Source organism: Myotis daubentonii, chromosome 4, assembly GCF_963259705.1.
Source record: "Myotis daubentonii chromosome 4, mMyoDau2.1, whole genome shotgun sequence".
In the NCBI taxonomy this organism is placed as follows: Eukaryota; Metazoa; Chordata; class Mammalia; order Chiroptera; family Vespertilionidae; genus Myotis; species Myotis daubentonii.
The window spans coordinates 6,193,972-6,218,393 of NC_081843.1; the positions used below are offsets into that span (position 1 = coordinate 6,193,972).

The window sequence follows — 24,422 nt, forward strand, 5'->3', positions numbered from 1 at the left end:
ATGTGACCTGACTTGGAATCAAACCAGCAACCTTTTGGTGAACAGGATGACACTGGCCTGGCCAGGACCTTGTCCAGGTGTTTGTCTAGGCAGGGGGCCTGCAGGGCCCTCGCTGTTTTACTACACTCTAAAACACTGAGGTTATTTTAAACGTGAAGTCCCACTGGTCCTGGGCAACACCCTTCGTCCAAAAGGCACAGGCTGCTTTACACAACTCACGCCAGCTGGGAAACGGGCAGCACTTTACGGCGCGGCGTTTTCATCATTCCCGTGTCAGACTTTCACACCCCAGGACCACGAGCCAGAGCAAGAGGCAGCTCCTCCTAATTGTCCCTCACGCCCGAGAAGCGGAGACTCTGATGACGCCCAGTGGTTAAGAGCTGCGCTCAGACTCGGGGTTGTCATAAGCTTGAGTTTAAATGCTTTGCCTCAGAAGAGTTAATTACCTTTCCCTGACTCCGTTTCCCTATTACAGAAATAAAAATGCCTCTCATGGGATTGTGAAGACTGGATGAAATAATGGACTGAAGCATTTCAGCAAATTCTGAAACGCAGACACGGTTGCGCCTCAGGCAAGTGCACAACAAATCACGTTTGTTACTGTGTCCCCTTTTGGAAAAACACTTTCCCTTGGGAACAGCTTTTTACTGCCCACTGGACACATCCCGCAGGGACACCTCTTCCCAGCTAAGGAACAGCAACTCTCTTCCCAGCATCCGAACCTTTCGCTGCCTCATCCAAAACCGAAGGGGAAAATGCGAACAGACAAACCGGAGTTGCAGTCCCCGCATCCCCACTGCAGCGAGCCTGGCGTGGCACCTGCTCCTACACAGCCAGACCCGGTCTCTGGCTTTCCCACAGACTCTGCGACTCTCCCACACCGAAACCCCATGCACGTAGTCGCCAATAAACCTGTTAGGCGGATTTGGTGGCCATTGCTTGCACAGAGCTTCATGATCTACGTTTCAAGAAAAGACTAGGTCTCTGTGAAGCTCAACAAATTCGTTTTTTTCAAAAAATATATTTTTTACACAGAGCGAGAGGGATAGTTAGAAACATTGATGAGAGAGAAACATCAGCTGCCTCCTGCACACCCCCTAGTGGGGATGTGCCTGCAACCAAGGTACATGCCCTTGACCGAAATCGAACCCGGGACCCCTCAGTCCGAGGCTGACGCTCTATCCACTGAGCCACGCTGGTTAGGGCCAAATTCGTTTTTTAAAAACCTATTTTTATTGATTTCAGAGAGGGAGAAGGAGAGACAGAAACATCAACGATGAGAGAATCATCGATTGGCTGCCTCCTGCATGACCCCCCAAGAATGGAGCCCGCAACCCAGGCATGTGCCCTGACTGGGAATGAACCGTGACCTCCTGGTTCTTAGGTCGATGCTTAGCCACTGAGCCACACCAGCCAGGCTCACCAAACTCTTTATCCCCTTTCCCTTTTCCCGTGGACAAGGAGAGGGTAAGAGGTAACACTTGCTGGGCAACAAATTATCCCAAAACCTAGTAGCTTTATTATTGACTTATTTCAGAGGGAGGAGAGGGAGAGAAACATCAATGTGTTACTCCACCCACGCACCCACTGTGGCTCCCTGCATGTGTCCTGACCAGAGACTGAACCTGCAGTCTCGGTGCATCAGGATGGTGCTTTGATCAATCGGGCCACCCGGCAGGGCAAAACCCAGTGGCTGTAGACAATGAACGCCGATTATCTCGTCATTTCTGTGTGTCTGGAATCTGAGAGCAGCCGTGCTTCGTGGTCATGGCTAAGGCTCTTTTGTGAAGGTTGCAGTCAAGACGTCAGTCAGAATGTGGTCACCCGAAGGCGTGGCTGGGGCTGGAAGACCGACCTCCAAGATGGGCACGCACCTGGCTGCGGGCAGGCGCCCTCGGTTCCTGCCACATGAGCCTCCCCACAGGGCTGCTGGGAGTCTTCCCATGGAAGTGGTTTCCCGCAGAGTAAGGGATCCAAGAGAACAAGGAAGCCATGATGCATCTCAACTCAGCCCTATTCAGGGTGAACACCAAGAGGGAGCAATGACTGGGGCCTCTCAGAGGCTGGCTGCCACCAGACACCTAGAAGCCCTGTGGGTCTCTGTTCCCAGCCACTGTCTTCCTTCTATTTAGCTATTTCTCTTCACCCCAAGAACATCTCATCTCAGACAGTCATGGATATAAGGAGGCAGATGTGAATGAGATGCAGATAGGCAGGGTGAAGGCCTCAGTTCAAGATCCAGGTCTGAAGAACTGGGAGAGCAGCAGACAGCCTGTAGGGAAGGGAGGCAGGCTGCCCCAAGTGCAGGACAAAACCAAGTGTAAGACAGAAGTGCTCCCTCAGCCCACCCTGACAGATGAGTCTTGTCCCCTGATGAGCCCCAGAGAAAGTGACTTTCAGCTCAGCCCTGCCACTCAGAGTCCAAGCTGGACTGAGAACTGAGTCCAGGCTGCTGCCAAGCTGTCACGCACTGAACTGTGTCCCCTCAAAAGTCGTATGCTGAAGCCCTAACACCGAGATCTCAGCATGTAACTGTATGTGCAGCCTTTAAAGAAGTGATTAAGGTAAAACCGGGCCATCAGGGTGGGTGCTAATCCCATCTGACTGCTGTCCTAAGAAGACGACATTTGGACACCCAGAGGCACCACGGGCACACCCAGGGCGATGACCAGTACGGACAGCAGAAAGCAGCCATCAGCAAGCCAAGGAGCAAAGAAACCTGCCAACACCTGCCTTTTAGACTCCCAGCCCCTGATCAGGGAGAAAGTGACTGTCCTTGTTTAAGCCCCAACTCTGTGGCTTTTTGTCACGCAGCTCGGGCGGCCTCAACACGAACCCTCTGGACTGCTCTAGGAACCAGCTTGAAACCTCTGCCATGCAGTGTGGTATCGGAGCCAGACATGAGCCTTCCTCTCCAGACTCAGGGAGCTGAGAGGATGCTGGGCTTCCCCGCCAGCGGGCGAGGACGGGGCTGTGTGGAGCCACGTGTACACTGTGTGCACCCAGACTCTGGTTCCTGCTACAAGTTCCCGATGGGTCCCAGGACCCACTCCTCCTCCGAAAGCCGTCTCCACACGCACAGGTTCCTAGCCACCTCCACCGCCGGGCACATCTCTCGTCAGCTGGACAGCACCTTCTGTATGCGCTCCCGCACTTCTTTTGGTCCCAAGGACACCATCATCTCAGCTACAGGCGGTCCTTGCTGAGGACAGAAAGAGAAAACATCGCCTATGAGCCCAGCCTTGGTCTGCAGTCATACCCCAGCCAACCCACACCGCTGCCTGTACCCCAGGGCAGAGACTGCACTTCACTGTCTGATTTCTGAGGCCGAGGCTGCATCCCCGAAGCCTCTTCTCCCTGTGCTGACATGTCTGTTACCTCCAATCAACTGCCAGCTCTGTGAAGGATGATGGGAGGGAGTGTGCGTGTTTGATTCACTACTGTATCCTCTTTACATAGCGGCACTGGCACAGTAGGCACTCAACAGGTGCTGTTGAATGAATGGGTGAGGGGAGTGCTCATGTTTCACTCATCGTTGTATGAAAGATGAGCTCAGTGCTGCTGGTGAATGTTAGCTGAATGCATGAGTGAGGGCTCCCGAGAACAGTCCAGCCCATCTGCCCGCCTCACCGGCTGTCCACTGAGGGCCACTCGGAGGAGTTTCATCACGTTACTGTGCTTGGTGCCGGGCAGACCTTCGGACAGCTTCTTCAGTTCTGCGTTCAGCACGTCCTGAGTTAAGCTGGCGCCAGGTCCTTCTAAAAGCCTAGAAGTGGGCCAGTCTATGAGGGGCCCGCAGGGGCCAATGCAAGTGAGCAGGAGGGAGGACTTCAGAAGACTATCAATTAGTGACAATATAAAGGGTACAATGTTCAGGCCAGCCTGGGGAGGGGGGGGGTTCAGCGCCCACATGCGACCCACCCAAGCTGGGGAAGAAAAAACCACCAGGGTACCGCATAGCAGAGTCCCAGCATGTGGGCATCACATAGGGAAACAAAGCGGGTACCAAAATAAGAGGATTTACTAACTGCTGTAACTGCTGCCTCTGTGCAGTCATCTCTATGCCTCGTTTTCTCACCTGTGGGTCTGCACCTCACAGAACTATGCTGTGCCTACATTAAAACAAGCAAAGCACTAAGTACATTGCTTGAATGGGAAGTACTCAAAAGTATTAGGTCGCATTCTATCTAATAATAGAGAAACATGGTAATTAACCATAACTTTGCTACCCTTCCCATTGGCTAATCAGCGAGATATGCAAATTAACTGCCAACCAAGATGGCGGCTGGCAGTCAGGCAGCTGAAGTGAACAGGAGGCTTGCTTGCACCAGTGATGGAGGAAGCCAAGGTTCCCCGGCTGCCACTGCTGGGCTCTGAGCTTGCACTCTAAGAAACAATGTAGCAATTATAGAAGCTAAACAAACCCCAGAAACCTGCTTTCAGCCGCCTCGGAGCTGGAGCTGAAACAGTGTTACAATTATAGAACCCAAACAAACCCAGATCAGCAGCCGAGGTCTCAGAGCTGGAGCAGAGCCTCAGAGCTAAAGCCGGCTCTCAGTTCCAGTGACAGCCATAGAAGGTAAATAAATCCCAGAATAAAAAAGAAAAAAGAAAAAAAAGGAGCGGTTGGGAGCTTCAGTTGCCCGCCAGCCTGAAAACGGCCCTCAGTCCCTCACCCAGACTGGCCAGGCACCCCAGTGGGGACCCCGACCCTGAAGGGGGTGTGACCAGCTGCAAACAGCCATCCCATCCCCTCATCCAGGCTGGCCAGGCACCCCAGTGGGGACCCCCACCCTGAAGGGGGTGTGAGCAGCTGCAAACAGCCATCATCCCCTCATCCAGGCTGGCCAGGCATCCAAGCGGGACCCCCACCCTGATCCGGGACACCCTTCAGGGCAAACCGGCCAGCCCCCACCCGTGCACCAGGCCTCTATCCTATATAGTAAAAGGGTAATATGCCTTCCAGCACCGGGATCAGCGGAGCCGCGAAGCCTCCTGAACCCGGGATCAGCGGGGCCGCGAGACCTCCCGGCCTGGGATCAGTGGAGCCTCCCAGCACCGGGATCAGCAGAGTCGCGAGGCCTCCCAGCACTGGGATCAGCAGAGCAGCAAGGCCTTCCAGCACCGGGATCAGTGGAGCAGCGAGGCCTCCTGGCCCCTGGAGCAGCGTGACAGGGGGCAGCGCCCAAACCCCCTGATCGCCCTGCGGCTCTGTGTGTGACAGGGGGCAGGGTCCCAACCCCGAATGGCCCTGCTCTGTGCGTGACAGGGGGTGGTGCCGCAACCTCGCCATCGACCCTGCCTTAAGTGTGACATGAGGCGGTGCCCTAACCCCCCAATCGGCCCTACCCTGAGCGTGACTGGGGGTGGCATCGCAACCTCCCGATCCGCCCTGCTCTGTGCATGACGGGGGGGGGGCGCCCCAACTCCCCAATCGGCCCTGCTCTGAGCCCGACCAGGGGCTGCACCTAGGGATTGGGCCTGCCCTCTGCCACCTGGGAGCCAGCAGTTCGTTATCTCCTGAGGGGTCCCAGACTGTGAGAGGGCACAAGTGGGGCTAAGGGACATCCCCCCGGCCCACCCCCGCCAGTGCACAAATTTTTGTGCACCGGGCCTCTAGTCTATCTACACTAATAAAAGAGAAACATGGTAATTGGCGTACGACCGCTACCCTTTTCATTGGCTAATCAGCGAGATATGCAAATTAACTGTCAGCCAAGATGGCGGCCGGCAGCCAGGCAGCTTGAAACTAACATGAGGCTTGCTTGCTTCAGTGGCAGAGGATCTTTGGAGGAAACCAACGTTCCCCGCCTGCGGCTGCAGGCCTCTGAGCAGGCAGTTTAAGAAACATTGTAACAAATACCGTCAGATTCGCAACATTGTAAGCAAAGGCCAGAAACCTACTTTCAGCCGGAGGCCTAAGAGCTGGAGCCAAGCCTCATGGTAAAGCTGGCCCAGAATAAAAAAAAAAAAAGAAAAATAGGAGCGGTTGGGAACTTCAGTCCCAGCCTGAAAACAACCCTCAGCCCCTCACCCAGACTGGCCAGGCACCCCAGTGGGGACCCCCACCCTGAAGGGTGTGTGACCAGCTGCAAACAGCCATCATCCCCTCACCCAGGCTGGCCAGGCACCCCAGTGGGGACCCCCACCCTGATCCAGGACACCCTTCAGGGCAAACCAACTGGCCCCACCCATGCACCAGGCCTCTACCCTATATAGTAAAAGGGTAATATGCCTCCCGGCACCGGGATCAGCATGACAGGGGGCAGCGCCCAAACCCCCTGATCGCCCTGCGGCTCTGTGTGTGACAGGGGGCGGGGCCCCAACCCCCTGAGCAGCCCTGCTCTGTGCCTGATAGGGGGGAGCTCCCCAAACCCCTCCCCCCCACGGGCCCTGCTCTGTGTGTGATGGGGTAGAGCCATAACCTCCCCATTGGCCCTGCCCTGAGTGTGAGAGTGGCGGTGCCCCAACCCCCTGATGGGCCCTGCTCTGTGCGTGACGGGGGCAGCGCCCCAACCCCCTGATTGGCCCTGCTCTGTGCGTGACAGGGGGTGGCGCCGCAACCTCCCCATCGACCCTGCCTTGAGTGTGACAGGGGACGGTGCCCCAACCCCCCAATCGGCCCTACCCTGAGCGTGACTGAGGGTGGCATCGCAACCTCCCGATCGCCCTGCTCTGTGCATGACAGGGGGCGGCGCCCCAACTCCCCAATCGGCCCTGCTCTGAGCCCGACCAGGGGCTGCACCTAGGGATTGGGCCTGCCCTCTGCCACCCGGGAGCAGGCCTAAGCCAGCAGGTCGTTATCTCCCGAGGGGTCCCAGACTGCGAGAGGGCACAGGCCGGGCTGAGGGACCCCCCCCTCCCCACCGAGTGCACAAATTTTTGTGCACCGGGCCTCTAGTAATATATAAAAGCGTAAGCACCTGTTTGACCAGTAGCTATGATGCGCACTGACCACTAGGGGGCAGATGCTCAACACACAGACATGGAAACATGGAACAGACTGATGAATCTCAGAGGGAAGGGGGGCGGGGGGAGGGTGGGAAGAGATTAACCAAAGATCTTATATGCATACTAGAAGCCCGGTGCATGGATTTGTGCACCAGTGGGGTCCCTTGGCCTGGCCTGCGGGGATTGGGTGGAAACTGGCAGTCCGACATCCCCAAGGGGTCCCAGAGTGTGAGATCCTGGTGGTCAGTGTGTGTCATAGCTACGGTTCAAAAGGTCACTTAGAGCAAGAGAAAAATCCATGCACCAGGCCTCTAGTATTTCAATAAAAAGCTAGTTATTAGCCAGTATTATTACACCCAAGAGCTCTGAGACTTTGCAAAAGTATCTATAAAGAAACTCAGGACTAGGTTAGATGTAGGCTGGAAGTACGGAGCCCTCTAGGAATGATCTGAAACAGCTCTGCCGGGAGCCGGTCCATCCTTGCTGTTTCAAGGGACCTGGCATATATGGCATACAGTTCTTAATATGTTTGCTCACCTTCTTGGCGCTGTGTTTTAACCAAGGTCACCTCTCCGAGAAAGGTTGAATCCCCAGGTAGGGATTTTCCCCTGAAGTTAGGGAGGGAATAAAACCCCTCAACTAAGTGCCAGGCGGGTAATTAATCACTTTAACTACGAACAATCATGCTTAAACTACATAATCTTTTCTCCCTGGAATGGAGATAAGAAACGCCCTAACCTTTGTAATAGAGATTGATAGGATTGAATCAACTGGTATAAATACAGTTGTAACAAGACAGAAACACACAGAACTCAGAACACAGAACCAGACAGAGAGACAGAATTCAGAGACAGAACTTAGAACACAGGGCTTGGAAGACACACCTTTGGGGACCCCTGGACCTGCTGGGGTTGGACCCCGGCACAGCTCCAAGACTGGGCATGGGGAGACTGTTGGATGTGACACAGAAGAGCAGAGAGGAGGCAATCAGGAGACCACAGCCCCAGCGAGGACCCTGCCACCGACTTGTCACCACCATCCTCTGCCCACAGATGGAAGCATGGAAGCACCTAAGCTTCAGGGACCAGCAATCATTGCCCTTTCCTGGCAGTCCGGCCGAGATCTCCCAAAAGTATGTTTGAGCTCAAGAGGAATTCCCTACTGTTAGAGCTGGACTTGCAAAAACTTCCCCCCAGTCCTGCTTTGAAGTTAGAGCAAGAGACGGAGGCAGGGTGGGAAGTCTGTCCCACACTGAACAGGGACTAAGGCAGATGGTCCACGATGCCCACTCTGACACCACCTGCTCACAACGGGGACCGGACAGCTCTACCCCAGAGGTTGCTCAGTGTGCAGTGCTGCTGGTGCAGGGTACGGGTTCATAAGATATCTGAACAAATAGCCTTTCAGCACAGACATCTCCTACTAACTCCAAAACTTGAGCAACTGAGTTCCAACTGGAGACAGAAGTAATCATTCTTATTGCATCATTAACTGGATTACATGATTGCTGTTATTTATGAAATGGAGGAGACAAAATATTGAAAATATAAAATGTGGGGAAAAATAGACAATCTCCTCAATGTCACTGCAGGGAGCAACCTGCCAAGGAGCAGGTGAAAGGGACAGGTCCTGGGCAGCCCAGGACATGTGAGAGCTGGCTTGCAGCTTGGCGTGGGCACAGGACTTTGAGAGATCTGGCAGCTTCCGATCATTTGTGTATCAGCTTTCCTGCCTCAAGTGGGAGCACCAGAGTGCCTCTAAAAACAATGCCTGTGTCAGGATGGGAGTTATGACATTACTTCCAGTGAATAACAACCAATGGCCCCTAGAGTGGAATGCCCAAAATTAAGGGAGCATTATTACTAATAATAGCTCTTGGGAACTTATCTTGGCGCTATACTTGAAACATGCTAATGGTGTCTAGGTAAGGTTACTCATTGCGGCACTGTTTGTAACAGCAAAATCTGGAAGCAATCAAATGTCCATCAGCAGGAGGGTGTTAAGTAAATCGTGGCAAAGTGGTATAGGGATGGGGTAGATGGAGCTGTAGGAAAGAATGAGGATGCTCTCTAGTACTGGATAGGTCAAAGTATATATTAAGTAAAAGGAAAAAAAGACAGAATGGTGTTCTTGTATTGTACCTTTTGTGTAAAAAAAGGGGAAGATAAGGATTATTTAGACATAATTAAGACTAGTGGTAACATACAGAGGGTTTTGGAACTGGGCTAAGAGGGGACAAGAATTAAAAACAGGACTTCCTAAATACATACCTTATCATTTCTAGGTTTTAAATGGAGGCTTAAGAGGTTTGAATGTATCAATAACCAAAATGTTAAATTTCAAAATTAAAAAATTATAGGGCTAGAGTTGTATATACATATCCTTGAATATAGACAATTCACAAAGGAAACTGCTAAGTGTGGCTGCCTTTCTGTCAGGGGCTGGAGTAGGAGGGAAGACTTAGTTTTTGCTATAAACCCTCTTATACCATTTGTATTTCTTTTTTTAAAATTTTTACAAAATGTATTGATGAGAGAGATTGATTGATTGATTGATTTAGTTGTTGCACTTATTTTGCATTCATTGGTTGATTCCAATATGTGCATTGACCAGGGATGGAACCCTCAACCTTGGGGCACTGGGACAATGATCCAACCAACTGAGCTACCCGGCCAGGGATGTACCATTAGTATTTCTTGTCACATGCTTGTATTCCTTTTTGTTGTTGTTAATACTCACCTGAGGATATTTTCCCATTGATTTTTTAGAAGAGTGGGAGGGGGAAGAGAGAGAGCGAGAGAGAAACATTGATGTGAGAGGGACTCATCTATTAGCTGTCTCTTGCCCACAAACAATCAGGGCCGGAGAACCTGCAACCCAGGTATGTGCCCCTCACTGGGATCTGAGCCCATGGTCCTTGGTGTGCATGCCGACACTCTAACCACTGAGCACACTGGCCGGGCTAGCTGGATCATTTTAGACAAGTTACTTTTTTGCTTTTGTATGCAGTAACAAAATTTTTAGCTAGGCACATGGTTGCCAAGTAAATAAAGTACATTTTCCAGGCTTCCTTAGGCCTGGCATGGCCTTAAGACAGAGTTCCAGCTAGCGGGATAGCTTCTAAGTCCTTAAAGGGGAGAAATGTCCTGTCTGCCTCCTCTTTCCTTCTTCCTTCTCTGGCTGAATCCTGGATGGTCCGTGAGCCACCGTGGACCACAGGGACAGGAACAAAATCTAGGGATGGCAGGACACTGGAACAAGGAGGAAAGCTGTTCGCCCCTGGACTGTTAGGTGAAGAGAAGTACACTCGGTAGCGGGAGAAACCCGTTCTCCATCTACCAGAGCAGCCAGCATGGAGGAGTGTGGGCAGAGTCAAAAAGATAGAGAGCCCTAACCGGTTTGGCTCGGTGGATAGAGCGTCAGCCTGTGGACTGAAGGGTCCCAGGTTCAATTCCGGTCAAGGGCATGTACCTTGGTTGCGGGCACATCCCCAGTAGGGAGTGTGCAGGAGGCAGCTGATCGATGTTTCTGTCTCATCGATGTTTCTAACTCTCTATCCCTCTCCCTTCTTCTCTGTAAAAATCAATACATTTTTAAAAAAATAGAGAAATTGGGCTTTGGTGATGTATTTTTGGGCCATGCATTAGCCTCAAGTCAGCCCTTGTTCTGACCACACAATTACACAGACCAGTCCTTCTTCTCCATGGCTGTTTTCCGCCCTTGTCATCGGAAGTGTTCTGGTACTGTTACAGTAAGCAATAGTTTCACCTGCACCTTTCAGATGAGGAAACGATGTTCAAACAGATGCAGTAACTTGGCGGAAGTGAAGCCATCTGAGCAGGTGAACTAACTGGGTAACAGGTGGAGCCAGAACGGAACCCAGGTGGATCCAACCCTGGAACCTGAATGCATCATCTCTTCTGGGGAGAGCCTGGGCTCCTCCAGGCTCCCCACCTACCAAGAGCATTGGTGAGTGATTAGCTCCCCCAAACCTCTCACTGGCCACGCGGGTTGTGCTTCGAGCCCAACTGCCCAGCCCTGGGGTAAAGGGGGACCCAGGCAGAGGAGGAGGAAAGAGGGTACAGAACCTTGAGCTTGGCCTGCGCGAACTCACCTCAGCACGCGCTTGGCAATCGCATCCACCTGCTCTGAGATGGCACCCAGCTGCGTGCGACCCACAGCAGGACGAGTCCACAGGAAGGAGTGTGCTGGGGAGACCAAATCCTGCAAGCGGCAAATGTGACCCTGGAGAAAGAGGCAGCCATTCAGTGCACTGGGGACACGGCTGACACGTTGAAAGGGGAGAAATGGGGGGCTCCGCTCCCCTGGTCTCCCGGAGCTCCCAGCCCCACCTGTCTCAGCAAGATGATCCTCTCCACATAGGCTGGGTCCAGGACAGCCCTGTCTGGCAGCTGGCTCCCAAATGCCTCCTCCACGAGCAGCTGCAGCTTTTCCACCAGCTGGCGCCTCTGGGTCTCGTTGCTCACCAGCCGACGAAGGTGCAGCCTGGAGGAAAAGCAAAGGAGTTCTCTACACTTACAGAAGGAAAGAGACCTGGCCAAGGTCTGAAACAGGTAGCCTGAGGGCCCCAAGCAACCCAGATACATGCTGCTTTTAAAATAGTAGCTAACATGCCCTAGCCCAGGGGTGGGCAAACTTTTTGAGTCGAGGGCCACAATGGGTTCCTAAACTGGACCGGAGGGCCGGAACAAAAGCATGGATGGAGTGTTTGTGTGAACTAATCTAAATTCAAAGTAAACATCATTACATAAAAGGGTACGGTCTTTTTTCTTTTTTAGTTTTATTCATTTCAAATGGGCCGTAGTTTGCCCACGGCTGCCCTAGCCAGTTTGGCCTGCGGACTGAAGGGTCCCGGGTTTGATTCTGGTCAAGGGCACATACCTTGGTTGCAGGCACGATCCCCAGCCCTGGTCAGGGTGCGTGTGGGAGGCAATCAATGTGTCTTTCGCTATCTCTCCCTGTCCCTCCCACTCTCCACTCAAAAAAAAAAAAAAAAAATCAAAGGAAAAATATCCTTGGGTGAGGATCAACAGCAATCTATACATATAAGCTTAAGCGACAGACCGACTGATAGTTATGCCATGCACTGACCACCAGGCAGCAGATGCTCAATGCAGGAGCTGCCCCCTGGTGGTCAGTGTGCTCCCACAGCCAACCTCCCGCAGTCCCTACCCCTGGCTGATCAGCCCAATGTGCTTGATCAGGACTGGGTGAGATGGGCCGAGATGGGCCCTGATCGGCCCAATCGCCAGCCAGGCCAAGATACCCTACCTGTACACGAATTCGTGCACTGGGCTCTAGTAAAAAAATAATAGCTAACATTTTTAAACTAGAAAAAGATCACATAAAAATAAGATATTTCTGGCCTTGGCTGGGTAGTTCAGTTGGTTATAGCTTCATCCCAATACACCAGCCAAGGTTTCAGGTTCAATCTCTGGTCAGGGCACATAAAAGAATCAACCAATGAATGCATAAATAAGTGGAAAAACAAATTGACGTTTCTCTCTCTCTCCCCCTCTAAAAAAAAAATCAATCACTCAATAAAAGAAAAGATTTCTGACTTCTCTTGGCTGCAAAGGGCCCTTGTTCCCCATACCTCAGTTGGACTGAGCAGAGTAGAGGTTGCCCAGTTAACAAAGATTTCCGGTTTGCAGTCCTGGGCACTGACGCAAGGAGGGCACCAGGAGAGCCGGTCCCCCAGTGCTTCAGGGAAGGCGCAAGGAGTTGCTGCAACCGTGACTGCAAAGCTGCCTGCTGTGTGCCACCCAGTCCCTTAGACTGGGACGTGTCAGCAGTGATGGGAAGGGTAACTGTGTCTGAAGGTTTCTGAGTGAAGGACCCTTGACACATGGAGGAGGTGACAGGAGACAGTGCTCCTCAGTGTTAGCGGGTGACATGAGAGACAGTGTTGGCGGGTGACATGAGAGACAGTGCTCCTCCGTGTTGGAGGGTGACATGAGAGACAGTGCTCCTCCGTGTTGGAGGGTGACATGAGACAGTGCTCCTCCGTGTTGGTGGGTGACATGAGACAGTGCTCCTCCGTGTTGGAGGGTGACATGAGACAGTGCTCCTCCGTGTTGGTGGGTGACATGAGACAGTGCTCCTCCGTGTTGGTGGGTGACATGAGACAGTGCTCCTCCGTGTTGGAGGGTGACATGAGACAGTGCTCCTCCGTGTTGGTGGGTGACATGAGACAGTGCTCCTCCGTGTTGGAGGGTGACATGAGAGACAGTGCTCCTCCGTGTTGGAGGGTGACATGAGACAGTGCTCCTCCGTGTTGGTGGGTGACATGAGACAGTGCTCCTCCGTGTTGGAGGGTGACATGAGAGACAGTGCTCCTCCGTGTTGGAGGGTGACATGAGACAGTGCTCCTCCGTGTTGGTGGGTGACATGAGACAGTGCTCCTCCGTGTTGGAGGGTGACATGAGAGACAGTGCTCCTCCGTGTTGGAGGGTGACATGAGACAGTGCTCCGCCGTGTTGGAGGGTGACATGAGAGACAGTGCTCCTCCGTGTTGGAGGGTGACATGAGACAGTGCTCCTCCGTGTTGGAGGGTGACATGAGACAGTGCTCCTTTGTGTTGGTGGGTGACATGAGAGGCAGTGCTTCCCCCGTGTTGGCGGGTGACATGAGAGACAGTGCTCCTCAGTGTTGGCTGAGGGATCGGGGGTTAGGGGCCGGGGAGATGTTCTAAAATGAAGACGCTACCCAGGCTTTGGTAGTCAACAGAATCCACACGAGGGGTACACAGGAATAATGGTAATGATAAAAAGATACCTCCGTTGGTCGAGCACTTTCTATGTGCTGGGGGCTGCGCAGATACTTTGATGCAATGCTGAATTTAACTCTTAAAACAATTGCGCAGGGTGGGAACTCTTACTAGCTCCGTTTTAGAGAAGAGGAAACAGGTCTGAAGAGGCGAGGCGACTGCCTGTGGTCACACAGCACCGAACACCTGAGCTCAGTCACAATCAGGTGTATGCGACTCGAGCCCACAGGACCTGCACAGCCCCGTCAGCAAGAAAGCCGTTTCCAGCAGGGCGCTCTAGTCCCCACTCACCTGTTGAATTCTGGAAGCTTCTCCAGGTCTAGCAGGGCCGAGTGGCAGGTGATCCGGGTCAGGTCAAACTGTGCTACCAGCTCTGGCAAGGTCCTGCCCATCTGGTTCTCTGCAAGTGAGGGAAGCCCAGCGCTCAACTCCCTCCGACGTTCAACTCAAAGGGAGGCTGAGTGAGCACTGGGCTCCCCATCCCATTTCCACCAGAGGGACTCAACCTCTAGCTGTTTTTACACCAAGGGCCCAAATGAGCTTTCACTCGCAGAAAGGCTTCTGTCATTAAGGGAAAAAAATGGTGTGAAAAATGGTTTAACCACTCTGCTCTCAGAGACATGAGCTGCAGGGACGGCACCCACTGTCTGGCCATCCTGAGCCCCTGACCCCACTGGTCCGGTGGGGTCTGGCACCAGTGCTCTAGGAGCTTCCCATGAGTCCAAGCGCAGCCAGAGTTGAGCGGGCTGTGCGGGGCTGCTTCTCTGAGCAGCAGCTGTCCCACTGGGCATCGTGGGGACTTCAGCCGACAATAACCTGTCACATCCCCTACTAGCTGGGACACTGGCAAATCCTCTTATGAACCGTGGAGATCGTACCTCCCAAGGATATGTTAAGGATTAAATAAGAGCAGAATAAACAATAAGCTGACTATTATTGCCTCATTATCAGAAATCTCCCCACAAAGAGGTCATCCTAGCCTATTTGGTGCTTCTTTAAGATTTGGGCTCTAAGTCTTGGGCCAAGGATAAAGGCTTAACTTGGAATAAATTATGGTCCCAGTAATACTAGTGATTCTGTTATAGTAGTACTATAACTGTAAAAATCACAGCAGCTGTCATTTTTGCACCTCCTGTGGGAGATAATGTGCTGGGGGCCTTACACTCATGAGCTCAGTGAGTCTTAACTTATGCCTACGAGGTAGACACTTAGCCCCGTTTTATAGATGAGGCAACCAAGATTGAGGTCGCCAGCTCCTTGAGGGCAGGGATTATGCCTGTCTTTTCACTGTTGGAGCCCCAGTACTGGACAGTGTCGGGCTCAGTAAACATTTGTGGAATGAAAGCATGAACCCGTGCAAGTTGACGCAGTTGGTAGGTGGCACAGCCGGACTGCAGACCAGGTGGGCCTGCACCCAAGTCCTGGCGCCTCACTGCTGTGGTCCCACCGGGAACTCTCAGGTGAGTGGATACCTGGGAACCCTGAGCCACAGTTAGTGATGATGTCGAGCAAGGCGTCTGGTAGGAAGCCGGCAGCAGCAAAACTCTCCAGGAAAATGTCCCCTTGCCTCTTGGACAGCTTACTGCCATCCCTGTTGAGGAGCAGGGGCAGATGGGCAAAGCGAGGCGGCGGCCAGCCCAGGGCCTGGTAGAGCAGCAGGTGCTTGGAAGTGGAGACCAGCCACTCCGAGCCACGCAGCACGTGGCTGATGCCCATGTGGTGGTCATCCACCACGCAGGCCAGGTGGTAGGTGGGGAAGCCATCGCTCTTCAGGATGACCGGGTCCCCCTCCACACTGGCCACTTCATGCCGATTCCAGCCGTATACCAAGTCCTGGAAGGCTGGTGCCTCCTCCTCCAGGCGAAAGCGGATAGCAGGCTTGGGGTCCTTGGCCAACTTCTCAGCTACCTGCCTCTGGCTCAGGTTCCGGCACCGATTGTCATACCTGTTGGGAAGTAGAGCGGCATAGTTGCTAACAACACTGATGGTGGGCACGAGCCCTATCTGTGTCTCTGAAGACCATATGATCTTGGGCAAAAAAAGCCATCTTCTGTGGGTGGGTAAGTAACGTGTTTATAATGAAGAGGCAGTGCTGCAGTGGATGTCGTGAACTTATCCAAACGTCCGAGCCCTGGTGCAAACGGTTCACTGAAACTGGAGCTTAAGTTATGAGGCCCCCGCTGATGGGAGTGCAGCTAGTGCGGGGCCACCAGGCAGCACGTCCTGGAAGGTCTCTAACAAAACACACGTGTGCGAAAGGATGCCTGTCAACATCCTTTGTCACAGCTCTTTCTTTTAAAAACAGACACACATATTTTTATTGATTTCAGAGAGGAAGGGAGAAGGAGAAAGAGAAACATCACTGATGAGAGAGAATCATTGACCAGCTGCCTCCTGCACGCCCCATACTGGGGATCGAGCCCGCAACCCAGGCATGTGCCCTGACCGGGAATCGAGCCGTGACCTCCTGGTTCATAGGTCGATGATCAACCACTGAGCCACACTGCCAGGCACAGCTCTCTTTTGTTTAATCCTCACTCAAGGATATGTTTTTATTGATTTTCAGAGAGAGAGGGAGAGAGGAAGAGAGAGAAAAACATCAATGTAAGAGAGAAACACTGCCAAACCGGGTTGGCTCAGTGGATAGAGCGTCAGCCTACAGACTGAAGGGTCCCAGGTTTGATTCCGGTCAAGGGCATGTACCTTAGTTGCGGGCACATCCCCAGTGGGGGGCGTGCAGGAGGCAGCTGATCAATCTCTCTCGTCGATGTTTCTAGCTCTCTATCCCTCTCCCTTCTTCTCTGTGGAAAATCAATAAAATATATTAAAAAAAAAGAAAAGAGAGAGAGAGAGAGAAACATTGATTGACTCCCACACGTGTCCAGATTGGGATTGAACCCACAACCTAGGTATGTGCCCTGACCAGGAATTGAACCCACAACCTTTTGGTGTATGCAACCAACTTGGCTAGGGCACAGCTCTCTTTTTTATAACAAATACTACAAATGACATACCAGTAAAGGTTCATTACTAAGGAACTGATTAAGTAAATGATGGTATATCCATACAATGGAATACCATGTAAGCATAAAAAAAAACTGTGGACTAAAAAAACAAAACAAAAAAGCTCACAAAACAAGAAGACTGTGGACTGATACAGACTGATCCTTGAGACAAGAAGTCGCACGGTGCTCACTGTGCTACCATTTGAAGGGGGAAGAGAAATAACAGGCATGTATCAGTGTACGTACTGATGCCTCTGCAGGAGACACGAGCAAGTTCTAACACCAGCTGTGTCTGGAGAGGACCTGAGTAGGTAGGGTCAGTGTTGGGAAGGAGGTTTGTGCATCTATTTTCCTGAACATGAGAAAATCCTACTTAATAACAAATCAACAAATAAAAAATAACAAATTACTAAAGCTACTTGATGTGTTACTCCCTGGACCGAAGGCGGTTGGCAGCTCAGACCTGGCCCCCGTGACCCCCACCTGCTGGCTTCTGTCCTGGTGCCATCCCCTTCCTGTGAGTACGGGCTGGACCTGGTGACTGCCTCCTAATGAACAGTGTACAACCAGTGATGAGCTGTCACTTCCTCGAAAGACTCTGCCCTCTGTCTCACTCGCTTGCTTTCTCCCTGGTCTCTCGGAGGAAAGCCCGGGCTATGCTGTGAGCTGCCGTAGGGAGAGGCCCACGTGGCAAGGAGCAGATGTCTCCAGGCAACAGCCAGGACACCCTGAGGCCTGCCGACAGTCTCGAGGGAAACGGGAGCTGAGCCTTGGGAGCGACCCTGAGCTAAAGGTCCAGGTGAGCATGCCCAGCGTCCTGACCCATAGAAACTGTGAGACCGTAAAAGTTTGGGGGTAACTTGTTCTGCAGCAACAGCTAACAAACACACCCGACTCTGGGGAGGCAGCACGACAGGCTGGGGCTCTCACCGGGGTGTCTGGCGGCTCCTCAGGGCCTCCTTCTTCAGCAGCTCCAGCCGCTGTGAAGAGCAGAAGCAGGGGTAAGCAGCCCCCGTCTTCAGCAGAGCTTCCGTGGCCTGCGCGTACAGCTCGAGCCGCTGGGACTGCAGGTAGGGCCCCCTGGGGCCTCCCCGGTGTGGGCTCTCATCAGGGGGGATGCCTGGAGCATGGAGAGCAATCACCAAGTAATAAGATGCACGCGACACTGGCTCTCAGGCACTGCTCTAAGGGCTTGGCAAACAGAGTAAAGCTCTTAGTCCTCCTGACAACACGTGAGTCCAGTACTATCATGACTTCCCTTTCGCAGATGAAAATTCAGGCACAGAGGTCCCATGCTCAAGGCCGCGCAGCCTGGTGGATGAGGGGTCGGGCGGAGGCGTGCTGGCTCCACGTCCACACTCCCAACTGCACTTCCTCTCCATCCACCTTTTCCCTGGGGAGGGGAAACCCGCCCAGGCCTGGACCAGCCGACTCAGGAGGAAGAGTGTGGTTCAGGGCACAGCCCATCAGGCCTGGCTGGACTCCGGGCTTTGTCTGTGACAGGGACCCAGGTGCCAGAGCACCAGAGTGCTAAGCACCTGCCAGCTGCTTTTCTATTTTGTGATCTTCACTAAGCCTCAGAACCACCACCCCAGGAAGATGTCATTATTATCCCCATTTGCTAACGAGGACACGGAGGCACAGAGGGACTTTGTCAGGTAACTTGGCCAAGGATAAGGGGCACAACTGGATTCACACCCAGGTGAACTGGCCCAGAGTCCCTGCTCTTAACCACTCCCTGTACTGCCTCTTTGCATTCCCTTTTCTGAAAAGTGCAGCCGACAGCTTACTGTGCAGAGTGACTGAGAACTAAAAGCATCAGTGGGCCCTGGGCGGTATGGCTGATGGTTGGGCTTTCCATGCACTGAAAGGTTGCTGGTTCGAGTCCCAGTCAGGGCACTCTTGGGCTGTGGGCTTGATGCCTGGTGGGGTGTGCAGGAGGCAGCAGAGTCAATGTTTCTCTCTCTCCCTCTCCCTTCCTCTCTCTAAAAATCAATAGAAATATTGTTTTAAAAAGCATCAGTGCTCACAAAGCACATAGCCCTCTAGCAGCTGCACTATAAGCCCTGGGAGGAAATGTGGTCTATTTTCAGCCAAATCCCCAGCCCACGGTCCAGGTGCCTCAGGTCAGAGGACGTGCTGAACTGTGCACGCTTCCAGGAGGGGGCAGAGGGGACACAGAAGAGTTGAATGATAGCCATTCTGCCCTCAAAAAGCTTTCAAATGAATCAGGAGCAATCCCGCACCCCCGTCGTTCACACAAACTTGGAAGGAGACAGGCTGGTTCAGACGCACTGGCCAGCACTGAGACCCTGGGCGAGTCGCCCTTCAGAGCCTCCGTGTCCTCATTTGTAAAAGCACACAAACGGTGCCTTCTCCTGAGGCTGGTCACGCGGCTTCGTGCGCTGCCTGGGATGTGCCAGGCACTCAGCCAGCTTTGGCGGTATCAGTGTTACGCAGCTCCCTCTCCCACCGGGCCTCCTTTCCTTCATCTGTCAGAAGAGAAGGTTGGGTTAGGTACACCGGGGTCCCTTCCTGATCTACCTGAATGTGTTCAGCGTGTGGAACGCCCAGGGCTTCAGAGGAACTCCACTAGAGGAATTGAAAACGTATGTTCACATAAAGGCTAGGACATAAATGCTCACAGCAGTGACTTATAATAGCCAAAAAGTGGAAAAAAGCCAAATGCCCCCTTCAGGTGAATGGATAGGCAAAATGTGGTATTTCTGCACAATGACCGTCCTAAAGAGGAATGAAGTGCTGACATATGTGACCACACAGACGAACTTACACTAAGTAAAAGCCAGTCATCACAGCCACTTACTGTGTAGCCCCTCTTATATGAAATGCCCAGAACAGGCAAACGCAGGGACAGGAGCAGATGAACGGCGCCAGGGGCTGCGGGGGAGGAATAGGTCCTGGGTTTCATGTTGGAGTGATGGAAATGTCTTGGAATTAGAGAGTGGCGATGGCTGCACAACACGGGGACTATACTAAATCACTGAATAGGACATTTTGAAATGGTGAATTTCGTATTATGTGAATTACATGTCAACGCCCCCCCCCCCCCAAAAAAAAAAAAAAAACCCGAAAGAGTGACTTCCTGAAGGAAGCAGTTCCAGGTCAGCCACCCTGGGGTGCCTGGGCAGCTGCCCTCTGCCTCATCGAAATGCCAGGGTGGGTGTCATTCACACATGCGTGCTGCACCAGGGGCTCCGCGAGAGCAGGACCTGTTCGTCAGCACCCCCTCGTGCCCGGTGCAGAGCCACAGGCGGTGAGCGTTCTCTCCTGGCCCGCATGGCATTCCATCTCCCGCACTCCTCATTACTCTGCCCGCTCACTGTGCTCGGGCCACGACGGCTCCTCTAACTCACCGGGCACTTAGCTTCTGTGGGGCCTTCGCATCTGCTATTCGCTCTGCTTCGAACACTCTTCCCCTAGGTAACCTCAGGGCCGGCCCTCCCTCTGTGCAAGTCTCTGCTCCAATGTTACCTCCACAGCGAAGACCACCATGTCTAAACGAGCACCCCTCCCCACGGGTTCCCTCCCCTGCACCCTTTCTCCACAGCACTCATCACCACTTAATGTCACAGGAATGAATTAATCTGTTTGCCTGTCTCCCCTACTTAGTGAGCACAGAGTCTCTGCTCACTGCTGGAACACTTCCTGGGTCACAGTATGTGACCTTGTTGAATGAATGCCCTTTTATTCAGCTAATCTCCACCTAGTATCTGCTATAGCCCTCTATCGCAAAAGACAGAAATGAAATTGGCTTCTGCCCTTTAGGAATCCAGAGTCCAGTTAATTTACCTGAGATTAAAATACACATCTCGAAACAGTCTTGGTATTTTCGTTATTTTTTCTCGGGGAGCTAACTGGTCATACCTCCCCAGCAGGTCGGCAACTGCTGTCCCAGGGAACACCAGCACACGCCCCCTGATCCTCCCTGAGCTTGCCTGTGCTCAGGATTAACGTTCCCACAAGAAAATCGACTTCAGCGGCCAATGAATTTTCTTTCACTCATACAATGTGGTTAAAAGCCCTCAAAAGCCTGAGCTCAGATTAAACAGTGGGAAATAGTCACTGAAAAACAACAAAACCCTGGAGTTATGGCTTCTCTTGGAAGGCAGAAGATTTGACAAGCGGGGCCGCATCCCCACTGGGGAACTTGGGCTGGAACTGTCTCCCACTGAGCACAGGTCCAGCTCCCCAGGCCCATCCCACACTCGGCCTATGCCTGCCTGCTCCTAGGAGGACTTGAGATTCCGGGATAAGAACAGGAATCTCAAAACAGCCTGGAGCTTTTCTTCAGGGAGCTGAAGCCTCTGTTCAGGTGGCACGTGCCACCCCAGGTAGCACAAACGCCCCCCTCTCTCCAGGAATCCCTGTTCTCCCTCCTGGGAGCAGGGGAAGACTGCAGTCCTTTCCCAGCCAGCCTCACCTGCCCACTCCAGCATGTGCTCAATGTTGTCCGCTGCCCCGGGCACCAGGCGGGTCTGGTCCGTGTCCTCCAGCCGCAGAATGAAGCTCCCTCCGTGCTTCTTGGCAAAGAGGTAGTTGTACAAGGCAGTGCGGAGGCCACCCAGGTGCAAGAAGCCTGGTAGAAGAGAACAGCTCAGAAGACAGGGAATGTGAGCTGACGAGCCTCAGTCGAGGGGCAAGCAAGCTCTGTTTGTAACAGAATGTCTCAAAGAACATCAAAGCCCAAGAAACCGCTACCTCCGTTCCATCTCTCCAGCTAGCACCTGGACAGTCAGACTGCACAGAGGGCGGGGTGATGACTCATTTAGCCCCTCTTTCTGGAACAGGGAGACCACCCAAGTTTGGTAGGTCATTTTGTAAAAAGGCTCCAACTCCCTCCAAATGCAACCATCACACTACTTTGAGATTTGCTCAAGGCCAAGTTTCACCCAAAGAAGAGGCAGAGGCTGAGCCACTGAAGCCGCTGTCACATGTGCATTTAACTTATGCAAATTCAATGATGTGCTTGGAAAAAATTAGTTACAAATTTAAAATACCATAAAATGATATCTTACATACACCCTCTACGCACTGTCATAACTATCCTCATTATACATTTTGAATTTTGTTTACTTGAGATTTTTACATTGAGTGCTGGCTTTAAACTCGAACCAAAAGTAACCTTTGATTCCACATTTCTCTTCACCTGAATTTAAACTCCTAAGATTTTTTTTTAATTGATTTTTTTACAGAGAGGAAGGGAGAGGGATAGAGAGAAACATCGATCAGCTGCCTCCTGCACACTCCCTACTGGGGATGTGCCCGCAACAAAGGTACATGCCCTTGACCAGAATCGAACCTGGGACCTTTCAGTCCGCAGGCCGACGCTCTATCCACTGAGCCAAACCGGTTAGGGCAACACTCCTAAGATTTTAGTTTTCCATCATTCCTGACTGACAGCTTACAAGGAACAATTTCCCCAGGGCTGCCATTTCCCCGTATCCTACCTGCTTAGGTTTAGCCCACGGCCCTGTCTGCACAATGAGCTCACCTGCACCTCCAAGTACAGGAGACAGCACAGCTCCCTTAGGGTCAGGCAGACTCATTTCAACAGATATGTGTGTGACCTCCAGCTAATTACTGCGAGGCCACCACAAAACCAGCGGTCCCCAAGACAGAAGACAGGGGTCTAGCAGTTAAAAGCAAGACCTCCTTTTTTTTTTTTTTTACAGAGAGGAAGGGAGAGGGAGGGAGAGTTAGAAACATCGATGAGAGAGAAACATCGATGAGCTGCCTCCTGCACACTCCCAACTGGGGATGTGCCCGCAACCAAGGTACATGCCCTTGACCAGAATCAAACCTGGGACCCTTGAGTCCGCAGGCCGATGCTCTATCCACTGAGCCAAACTGGTTAGGACAAAAGCAAGACCTCTTACAGGTACACAGACCTGGATTCAAATCCTTCATTCACCATTTACTAGCTGGTACCCCTTCGACTTAATTTGGATGAGCTCCATTTCCTCATCTACGAGAGGGATTAAAAACAAAAAATAGACACCTTCCTGATAGGGTTGCTGTGAGGCCTAAATGCTGACCAAAGAACACCCTTTAGTGAAGTTTAGCTATTGTAATGACCTATGTTGCTTGATAATCCTTTTATCTGCCTGTAGTCCACAGCCTTTGCCATATGGGCTGCTCCTGCAAATCAGCAAGAAAACACTAATAACAACAATCAAAATAGAGGCTACTGTTTATGAAGTGCTTTCTATAAGTACCAGACCTTGCTAAGTGCCTCAGCTACATTATCTCAACCCCATGAGCTGGGTACTATCACTAGCCCTGTCTGACAGATAAACTCAGAGCCTCTGGGTAATTTCTCCAAGTCACACAGCTCGGAAGAAGTGGCAAAGCCAAAAATCTCAGGCTTTGGCTCCCAAACCAGTGCTGGTCTGTACACTGTCGCAAGGAAGCACAGAAATTGAGAGCAAAATGCTGAGAGCAGCAGTTTGACAGGACAATTTCCTTTTTAATTAAACATAAAGTAGGCTCATATTTTGTATGCTTTTTAGGTTTTCATTTTTCTAGCAATCCACTTATACTAATTTTATAAAAATACCGATCCGTAATCCTGTCGCTCTGTGCAGCTGGGATCTTGCCATACAGGCAGCCTTATATACTGACCCTGGGTTTCAGGAGAGGCAGGCTCATTGTGAAGGCAGAGGCAGCCTCGTGAGAAAAGAATTTTGGGAACTGGTGGGTGAAAGGGTTAATCAAGAAACAGGGCTCTAACTCAGCAGGGGTTAACAAAAGAGAGCTCAGTTCTGGGGACGGGTGGGGAGGCCCTGACACGATCTCCACCTGGATATACAGTGGGCCTCGAACTCCCGTTGGCTTGCTTAGCTCCAACACTAGCTACTGGGCCTGTGCACCTGCAATTTCCTCTGCTCAGGTTCCTCCTATACACTGCATTCTTGTCATTTGGTTCTCAGCTCAAATGTCACCTCCTCAAGATGTGCTTGAGCATCCTACCTAAACTAACCCGTCACCTCTCCTGCTTCATTTCCCATGTGGCACACGTGACTGCCGCGGCCACCAGAGTAGGGGCCCTGGGGCCCTACTTTCTAGATGGTCATTGTATCGCAGAGGAACAGTACCTCGCAGTGTGTACTTAGCACACATTTACTGAATACATGAAAAAAAGACCGAAAGAGAGGTGCAACCCAATAAACAACGAAATTCCTGGCCACGGGAACAATTTCCGCTCCTGGACCTGTTTCTGCCCCTGCAAAATGGGGTCGCGCTGCCCTCCCAGGCTAATCCACCGGAAGGGGTTCGTTGGAAACATTCTGGGGGCGGGCACCGGACGATGGGCTTCGGCCTGCAGCGTCACGTCGCCTAAGATTACCTGTAGGGCTGGGGGCGAACCGCACTCGCACCGCAGCCCCAGAGCCAGTGCCCAGGCTGGCCTCACGCCGTCCCAGGGAGCGCCCCAAGACTCCCGGGGGCCTCCCTGGCTGCAGCAGCGTCCTCAAGAGCACCGCCATGTGGGTTCGACTCATCCACGTGGGCTTCTCCGAGAACCACTTCCGGGACGCCTCCCAGCCAATCCGCTTCCGCCACACTGGGCTCCACCTCGCCCCTTAAAGGCGCAGGCCACTCAACCGGCGAGCCCACGCCCCCTGCACGGCTGCGGCCCGACTCGGCCGCTAGAGGGC

The 24,422-nt window shown here is 52.5% G+C and overlaps 1 protein-coding gene across 7 annotated transcripts; it reads right to left on the reverse strand.

Annotated features, from left to right (window-relative positions):
- Window positions 1-1,164: 1,164 nt before the first annotated feature.
- Window positions 1,165-24,402, reverse strand: EARS2 (glutamyl-tRNA synthetase 2, mitochondrial). 7 transcript variants are annotated; one of them, XM_059692076.1, is made up of 9 exons: window positions 23,862-24,089; window positions 21,188-21,343; window positions 17,677-17,866; window positions 15,214-15,686; window positions 14,033-14,141; window positions 11,304-11,457; window positions 11,066-11,196; window positions 3,631-3,766; window positions 1,170-3,202 (listed from the first exon to the last, which is right to left on the reverse strand). In XM_059692076.1, the coding sequence occupies exons 1-9, from the start codon at window positions 23,884-23,886 to the stop codon at window positions 3,119-3,121; spliced, it is 1,458 nt and encodes a 485-aa protein (XP_059548059.1). In that variant the 5' UTR covers window positions 23,887-24,089; the 3' UTR covers window positions 1,170-3,118. The 7 variants fall into 7 exon arrangements, 6 of the variants coding, with proteins under 6 accessions (XP_059548062.1, XP_059548059.1, XP_059548058.1 ...); XM_059692075.1 differs by lacking the exon at window positions 23,862-24,089 and adding an exon at window positions 24,113-24,402 and having other exon boundaries at window positions 1,171-3,202; XM_059692081.1 differs by lacking the exon at window positions 23,862-24,089 and adding an exon at window positions 23,637-23,800 and having other exon boundaries at window positions 1,171-3,202.
- Between the last annotated feature and the right edge of the window lie 20 nt (window positions 24,403-24,422).

Coding starts and splice junctions, on each gene's coding strand:
- EARS2 (XM_059692075.1), bottom strand. CDS start 24,266: ATGAGTCGAACCCACATGGCGGTGCTCTTGAGGACGCTGCTGCAGCCA. Junction 17,867..21,187: donor GCACATGCTGGAGTGGGCAG/GTGAGGCTGGCT, acceptor TCCATGCTCCAG/GCATCCCCCCTGATGAGAGC. Junction 3,203..3,630: donor TGGCCCTCAGTGGACAGCCG/GTGAGGCGGGCA, acceptor TTCTGTCCTCAG/CAAGGACCGCCTGTAGCTGA.